Here is an 8,306-nt window from a genome sequence, read left to right on the forward strand (position 1 = left end):
TTCTACTGGAGGGGTGAAGAAACAAATGAAGAAAAATAGAATAGTTTAGGATCTCTTTCAAGTTTTGCTGGAGAGAGCATTCAAGAGGCTGGGGTCCTAGTCCTCTCTCCGACTGTATTATGTGGTTTCTGGTGAATCACATTACCTTGCTTGGCCTCGGTTCCCATCCTCATAGTTGATGGGTTGGAAAAAAAAATTCTGTGGTCTCTTTAAACTTTAACTTTTCGATTTCTATTAGATGCATATATTTCTTCTCTTTATTTCCTTCCTTAAATCCAAATCCGTTCAAGCTAACTGAAGTGTACAATGAACCGAAATTCACTCAAGTCATTTTGAACATGTTACATTTTAACCTTTAAGAATATGGATATCTTAGCTGATAGCCTTGTATCAGACTTCATTGAGGAAAGAGAAATCATCAGACAAAAATTCTATTATCCTTCCTATATCGAGGCTGACCAGCATATGAAGATCTGAAGGATTCTCTTAGGCTACAAGAAGAATTGGATGGGATGCACTTTCTGAGACATGCTGGCTGCATCAAAAGTTAGGAAAGGTGTCTGGATCCATTTTCTAAATAACAAAGAAACAAACAGGAGCCAAACTGAGGCCAGGCAGTCAAGTGTCAGAGCTGGAGTGGCTGGTGTTGGAGTGTAAAGACCTGGTAGCCAAGATCAGGATGTCTGGGACCTGAATCAGCCAAGACAGAGAACTGGGGAGGGAAACAGAGAACAGAAACAGCAGGGAATCAAAGCAGAAGATTTGACTTGTACCAACAAGCATCAGTGAGGAGCAAGGCGACCCTGTGATCATGCTGATATGGACACATTGAGTCTTCCAGCACTGGCAGATCAGTGAAGCTGGAAAGAAAATCCTGAGACTTCCTCTCTGAACCACATCTTTGAAAGGGTGAAGTGTCCCTGGGTGAGGCATGCCAAACAATGGGAGGAGGAGCAGATCCTTTCCAGAAGAAAAATTCTCCAAGTTAGGCCTCCAAGAACTCCCAGATATTAAGAAGCAAAGAACTTTTGGACAAAGATTTCTAAACATGCTAACAATTGCATTACCGTAAATGAGAGTAGAAAAAAAAAAGAATAAGAGATTTAGCACAAGGACAACAGAGTTCAGAATTGTTGGATATATTATTAATTTTTTAAAGATTTTATTTATTTTTTTGCCAGAGAGAGAGAGCAAGAGTGAGCACAAGCAGGGGGAGTGGCAGGCAGAGGGAGAAGTAGGCTCCTCACTGAGCAAGAAGCCCAATGTGGGACCCAATTCCAGGACCCTGGGATCATGACCTGAGCGGCAGACACTTAACCCACTGAGCCACCTAGGCATCCTTTGGATATGTTATATAGTACTCTTATATGTGGAATATTTCAAGAAATATAGGATGTAATTTTAAAAGTGAGAATGCCACAAAAAATATCAAGGCTTTTAAAAACTACCAAGTTAAATTTAAAAAGACCCAGTGGAACGTACAGAATTGAAAAGAGAAAAAAGATTATAGACAAAGTGATATGAGGAAGATAAAATACAACTATAACAATGATAAAAATAAATACCAACAGTCAAAGCAATCCATTAATTAAAAAAAAAAGAAAAAATTGGGGAAAAAAACAGAACATTAGGACAAATAAAAATAAAAAGTAAGCTGTAGAGACGAATTCTAATTTATTAATTATTACAATAAAGAAAAACTCAACTAAATTCTTTCAAGACAGACATAATATTATATTAAAAAAATTCCTGCTGTGTTCTATTTATAAGAGACACACGTAAAAGGTTAAGAACATGGAAAAATTGAAATTAAAAGGGCTTTTAAAAAAGATTTGTCAGGGGTGCCTGGGTGGCTCAGTCCGTTGAGGTCTGACTCTTGGTTTCTCTCAGGTCATGATCTCAGGGTGGTGAGATCAAGTCCCAAGTTGCCTCTGTGCTCAGCAGGGAGTCTGCCTGAGATTCTTTCCCTCTGCCTCTCCCCCTGCTCACACTCTCTCTCTCTCAAATAAATAAATAAATAAATAAATCTTAAAAAAAAAAAGATTTGTCAAACATATACTAATCTGAAAGAAAGTTAATGTGGCTATGCAAGTGTCCCCCACTTTTCAAAAGTTCCCATTTTGCCACTTCATTTTCAAGGACAACATACATTGGTACCTGTTTTTACTATCTTAAAGAAATCCAAGAAATCCCAAGAAAATTTTTATGTGTGTGTCCTAGGGAGTCAAGCCATTGTAGTGGCAGCACCCACGCAGAGCTGAGAGTGGCGCCACCAAGCTTTTTCCCAGGGAGCTACACTCAGAGTCTCAGCCTTGAACTCAGCTTTGAACTGTGTTTGCAAGTATCTCCCCTTTATCTTGATTTATTTTGTACATCTATTAGCAAGATGTGTCCTAAAGGTATAAAAAAGTCTAAGGTGATTTTTTGGCATCCAGGAATGCTCAAAAAATTTTCCATGTAAATTAATGGTAATTGCTTCTTCACTTTATCCTACGTTGGTTTAACAAAAGGTTTCATAGGAATGCTATACTTTTGGATAGCGGGGGAACCTGTATTAATAACTGGCAAAATAGTAAGACAAAATGTGTCATTAGGGATTGACAGGGCCATTCTGTGATTTTAAAAGTTTCAATCCATCGTGAACTTATTACAATTCTAAATATGTAGAATATAATAATATTAATAAACAGCTTCAGAAACACATATAAATAAAAAAATCATATAACTGTAAGAACAAAGTATCATTGTAGTGGAAGATTTCAATAAATAAATTTATTTTATAATATTTTAAATTTTAAAATATTTGTGCGTGTGTGTGTGTGAGAGAGAGAGAGACAAGCTCAACAGGTCACTGTTTAAATGAACAATTCATTAAACACACAAATAACCTAATTTTATATGACTTCTCTTGCAAGTTACTAAGGCATAGCTCTTGCAAAGTTTATCTAAGGATCCAGTATTCCCTGTAGCCAAATAAATTTGTTCCCTGCTGACTGGACTATAGACAAAACAGGTAACCGAATTTAAACTGAGTAAAGTCTGAAAATAATTAAATATTTTATCTCTTAACAACCTCTTTCAAAGTCAGGTCTCAGTCTCCTTACTAGGGTTTCTATTTCCCTTCATTTCCACTGGTCAACTCATATAAATACAAATTACTCTGAAATCCTTTCATAAGCCCAACATGTCTGAAATTGTGGATGAGTCTTTAAAAAAACCAAATAATTTCTTACTTCAAGTTTTATGTATACGCTGAACCATATAGGATAGTGGTAAGTGTGTTTGCAGTTGGAAGGCTCTAGTAGGAGTTCCATTGCCATGATTTCTAGATATGACTTTAATTTTCTCACTGGTAAAGGGAAATGCCGTAACTATCTTCTGCTTACATAGATAGTAAGGGTTGGAATGACATCAGGTTCTTATCAACAAACAACTAACAGTACCTGGCACAAATGTTCAATACCTGTTTTGCTAAAAAACAACAGCAACAACAAACAAACAAGATAAATAGCACTGGGAACCTTGGATTGAAGTGAAGAAGGCACCCGTTAAGGATAAGACATGAAGAAAAAAACGTTGTCAACTCCATCTCCGTCAGTAATAAAAATGTAAAAATATTCATATGCAGTGGAGATGTGATAACACAGACCTCTATGGAGCCTGGACTTCTGTCCACAATAAAATCTGTGTAGGGATCCTCAAAGGATCTGACCTTGTAAGCCACACTGCTCTCTCATATACATAGAAGCCTATGCTTCTATCACAGCAATAAAAGGGAAGATATTCTTATACTCTGCGGACAATTCAAAACTGACCCCTATGCATGTATTTTTTAAAATATTTAAACACAAAAAGAAACTTAATTTTTCAGAATTTTATTTGTTTGATTCCTTTTAAATGTTGAATGATGGAATGTTTTTTGTTTCTGTTTTTGTTTTCCCCTCTGACTTGGATTTCTTGGAAAAGTTCACAGTATTGGTTGTCCAGGGGATATTGTACAAACTTACTGTTTCTTCCTCAGCAAAAGTCAAACCATCTATGCTTAGAATCTTTCAGTTGTGGGAAATTCCCTGCTAATTCATTTATCTTATTTCATATTTGGTGATTTCTGACCCTTTGAAAATTATTAACTTGCGGTAATACCTTTTTTCCCAGTTGCTTCTACCAATTGATCCCAGTACCAGCCTGAAGCTTGTTTAAAGTCACTAATCTCATCTCCTCAAAAGGCCTTGATTTCTACTGTTAGGTTTCAAGTCATAGCTGTGATACTAGCCAAGAATTACATGTCAGGCATTCTGTTACCACTGTAAAAATTTAAGTGGCATCAGAAAAGGGTGTGTATCATCCATTTGTTAAATGCAATATTTTCTTGCTAAGTTTTAGATTTGCAGCTTTTGTTTCATACAATCTTTTTGTTTTGAGCTGTTTCTGACAGGTGAATATTAAATCATCCCTATGACTGATTTTGAGTTTGTCATATTCTCCTGGCAGATGTTTTAATTTATTCAAGGCTCTGCTATTTCATATGTATAGATTCAACAACCTTCTAAAGTAAGAAGTAGGTATTGTTGTGATCTACATTTTGCCAGTGAAACACTGAAATTTACAGAGGTTGAATCACTTACCTAAAGTTCCGTAGCTGGTGTGTGGCAGAGTCAGATTCGAGTGGAGTTCTTTTTTTTTTTTTTTTTTTTTTTAAGTTTTTGTTTTTTTTTTTGACAGAGAGAGAGAGAAACAGCCAGCGAGAGGGGGAACAAAAGCAGGGGGAGTGGGAGAGGAAGAAGCAGGCTCCCAGCAGAAGAGCCTGATGTGGGGCTCGATCCCAGAACGCCAGGATCACGCCCTGAGCCGAAGGCAGACGCTTAACGACTGAGCCACCTAGGCGCCCCTCGAGTGGAGTTCTGACTCCAAAGACTGCATTCTTTAGAGATAAGCATAATACTCTTAGTTCCACTTTTGTAGAGAGGAGAGAAAAGGTCAGAGAAGCTATGGTTATGGTCTAAATGAATGATAGGACACATAAAGCTGAATCAAGACTCAGGTCTCTGGTTCATCCAGAACNAGTGGAGTTCTGACTCCAAAGACTGAATTCTTTAGAGATAAGCATAATACTCTTAGTTCCACTTTTGTAGAGAGGAGAGAAAAGGTCAGAGAAGCTCTTTATGGTCTAAATGAATGATAGGACACATAAAGCTGAATCAAGACTCAGGTCTCTGGTTCATCCAGAACAGAAATGTTACTGTTACCTCGTGTTCCAAGTCTGGAAATGCTGGTTTTGTTATTTTGAGGAATTGAATAACCAGAACATTTTAGATCCAGAAAAATCTCAGGATTGGAAGCGATATTTAAGATCATGTAGTTCTATCAAGGTCTAAATGTCAATATCCTTCCCAAATATTTCTCTACCCAGAGAGACTTACCCTATCTATTGCATCTTAGTACAGCTCTGTTCCAAAACCCATCATTACATTGACCTGGAAGCTGATTGCTACTTGTTTCCTGTATTTATTCTGAAAACTCTGAATCCTTTATAAGATAAATGGAACCTTGAATCTCTCTCTCTTTTTTTCTGTATCTAGGATGGGATGTGTCCTTTCCTCTAAAGAAAATAGGCCACGAATAAACAGTAATATTTGAAGTTCTTGATTGCTCTTGAAGATTTAATTGAGAATAGCTCTTGGGAATATGAGGTGAAAGAGGTTAATTACTATTTTGTAATCAAAGAATTTTAGCCCTGCAAAAACAATCACAACTACAAAGTTGGAGATGCCAAACAGACATGTTCAGGACTCCAGGGGAATTATCCCAGGTGTTTTGTTTTATTCAGTTAATAAAAGTGACCTGCTTTAGAACTTTAGGAAAATCGAAACGTAGGAAACTTTTGATGTTCCCCAATAATTGATGAAATGATGTCGGTTTTCCTTTCCCGGGGATGTTGGCAATAATAATCCTTCCCATGCTCTGAAAATGATAAACTTTCCTTTTTTCCCCTCTGTTAAAATGAAGAAAAAATTCTCTATTCTTGCTAAAACCTACAAAAGGTGATTTCCTCTTCATTTATTATATGCGTCTCTACCTAATCCTTATATTATCCTAAAAATCCTTGGGCTGGTGAACTGGAGTGATGGTTAAGTGCCAGTAAGTGAATACAGACATTTTCTAAATTGACTGAATGTAATCTCCAAAACATATGGGGTAGAGACCTCCCAAAGCAGCCAGACAGGTAACGGAGAAGTGTCCAATTGGCATTGTTTTTTGACAGTGTCTTTTCGTGTGTGTTCTTTGCATTGTGGCTTTTGTCTATTGCATTTCATTCTACATCACAACATCACTTAGTTTCTGGGACCCATTGATTCGTCCTATCAAAGCCTTGAAACTTTGACATTTCTATTAAAAGCCAGAAATTGTTGGATTGAAAAATATAGGTTGAAAAATATAGGTTGAAAAATCAAGCTATATTCTGGTTACTGGAGACACATCTAAAAGAGAAGCAGAAATGGCTGAAAAAATAAAAGGATAGAGAAAGGATATACAAAGCAAACATGAACCAACTTTGGTAGATTTTATTGTTGTTCCCAATTATTATGCACTTTTCTTCTTTTTTTCAATTTTTTTTTAACTGAAGTATAGTTGATACACAATGTTACGTTAGTTTCAGGTGTTCAACACAGTGATTCAACAAATCTCTATGTTGTCTATGCTCACCACAAGTGTAGCTACCATCTATCACCGTACAATGTTAGTAAGTTAATCACAATGCAATAAAACTGAAATTCCAGTTTCATTGTGTTGTGGTTAGCGACTTGACTGCTACTTGAATTTATTGACTTTTCCTCCATAAAATTATAGGTTTTATTTTTTTTAAGATTTCATCTATTTATTTGAGAGAGAGAGAGAGAATGCAGGAGTTGGAGGAGGGGCAGAGGGAGAGGCAGACCCCCCCCCACCCCCGCTGAGCAGGGAGCCCGCCTTGGGGTTCAGTCCCAGGACCCTGGGATCATGATCTGAGTCAAAGGCAGATGCTTCACCGACTGAGCCACCCAGGCACCCCAATATCTGTTTCATACATTGTGGATGGAAACAAAGAGGTATTCTCTGGAGAGTACCAATGTTAATAAACATATATTAATTACATTTTAAATATGACTATACTAAATTTACATATTTACTAATTTATAAAATTATGCATAGAATTTCACCTCACTTCAATGACTTTTAAAGAGTCAGGGTATACACACAGACACATACACATTGTGATTATATATATATGTATGTAAATCTTGCTAAAGATCATATTCATTATAAAGATATTTTCCTTTTTAAGAGTTTAGTGAGTGCATTTTTCACTTCCTTGTTCCTCAGACTGTATATCAGGGGATTCAACATGGGAATCACAGTGGTGTAAAATACTGAGGACGCTTTCTCCTGGATGAGTGAACTGCTGGAGGCAGGTTTGAGATACATGGACATGAGCGTCCCATAAAATATGAGGACGGCTGTCAAGTGGGAGCTGCAGGTGCTGAAGGCTTTGGACCTGCCCTGGGCAGAGCGGATGCAGAGGATGCTGGAGAGGATGAAGCCGTAAGAAATGATGATGGTCAGGCTGGTGGCTACCATGTTAAATCCGCCAATGACAAAGATCAAAAGCTCATCCATGTAAGTGCTTGAACAAGAGAGTTGAATAAGCGGGATGATGTCGCAGAAATAATGTTTAACGACGTTTGGGCCACAGAAAGTCAGCCTTAATATACAACCTCCATGAATCATCGCATCGGTGAATCCTACCGAGAAGCCAGCAGCCACCAGCAGAGAGCAGGCCCGAGGGGACATGATGACATGGTAGAGCAGGGGTTTGCAGATGGCCACATAGCGGTCATAGGCCATGGCCGCTAACATGTAGCACTCGGAAATGACAAAAATGCAGAAGAAAAATAGCTGAGTCATGCATCCAGAATAGGAGATAGCTTTATCGCTGCGTAAAAAGCCTGCCAACATTCTGGGCGTAATAACAGAAGAATAGCACACATCTAAAAAAGACAAACTACTGAGGAAATAGTACATAGGGGTGTGAAGTTGAGAACTCAAGCTGATTATTGAGATCATGCCGAGATTTCCCACCACTGTCACTGCATAAATCCCTAAGAAGAGGCAGAAAAGAGGCAGCTGAAGCTCGGGTTGGTCAGTTAGTCCTGAAAGAAGAAACCCAGTCACTGAGGAATGATTTCTGATGCCCATTCTCTTCTGAGAAATCTGCAGAGATGAGAGGAAAGAGCCAAGTCAGGCAGGCAGAATCCTAGCTTGTCTCC

At 37.9% G+C, this 8,306-nt stretch overlaps 1 protein-coding gene across 1 annotated transcript; it reads right to left on the reverse strand.

The window, feature by feature from the left end:
- Window positions 1–7,299: 7,299 nt before the first annotated feature.
- LOC100475916 (olfactory receptor 8D4) lies at window positions 7,300–8,262 on the reverse strand. The gene has a single exon (XM_002928217.4). The coding sequence runs from the start codon at window positions 8,233–8,235 to the stop codon at window positions 7,300–7,302; it is 936 nt and encodes a 311-aa protein (XP_002928263.3). The 5' UTR covers window positions 8,236–8,262.
- Between the last annotated feature and the right edge of the window lie 44 nt (window positions 8,263–8,306).

This window comes from Ailuropoda melanoleuca, chromosome 8 (genome assembly GCF_002007445.2).
Source record: "Ailuropoda melanoleuca isolate Jingjing chromosome 8, ASM200744v2, whole genome shotgun sequence".
Taxonomy (NCBI): Eukaryota; Metazoa; Chordata; class Mammalia; order Carnivora; family Ursidae; genus Ailuropoda; species Ailuropoda melanoleuca.

What these genes read in the sequence shown, in the direction of transcription:
- LOC100475916 (XM_002928217.4), bottom strand. Translation starts at nt 8,235, where the DNA reads ATGGGCATCAGAAATCATTCCTCAGTGACTGGGTTTCTTCTTTCAGGA.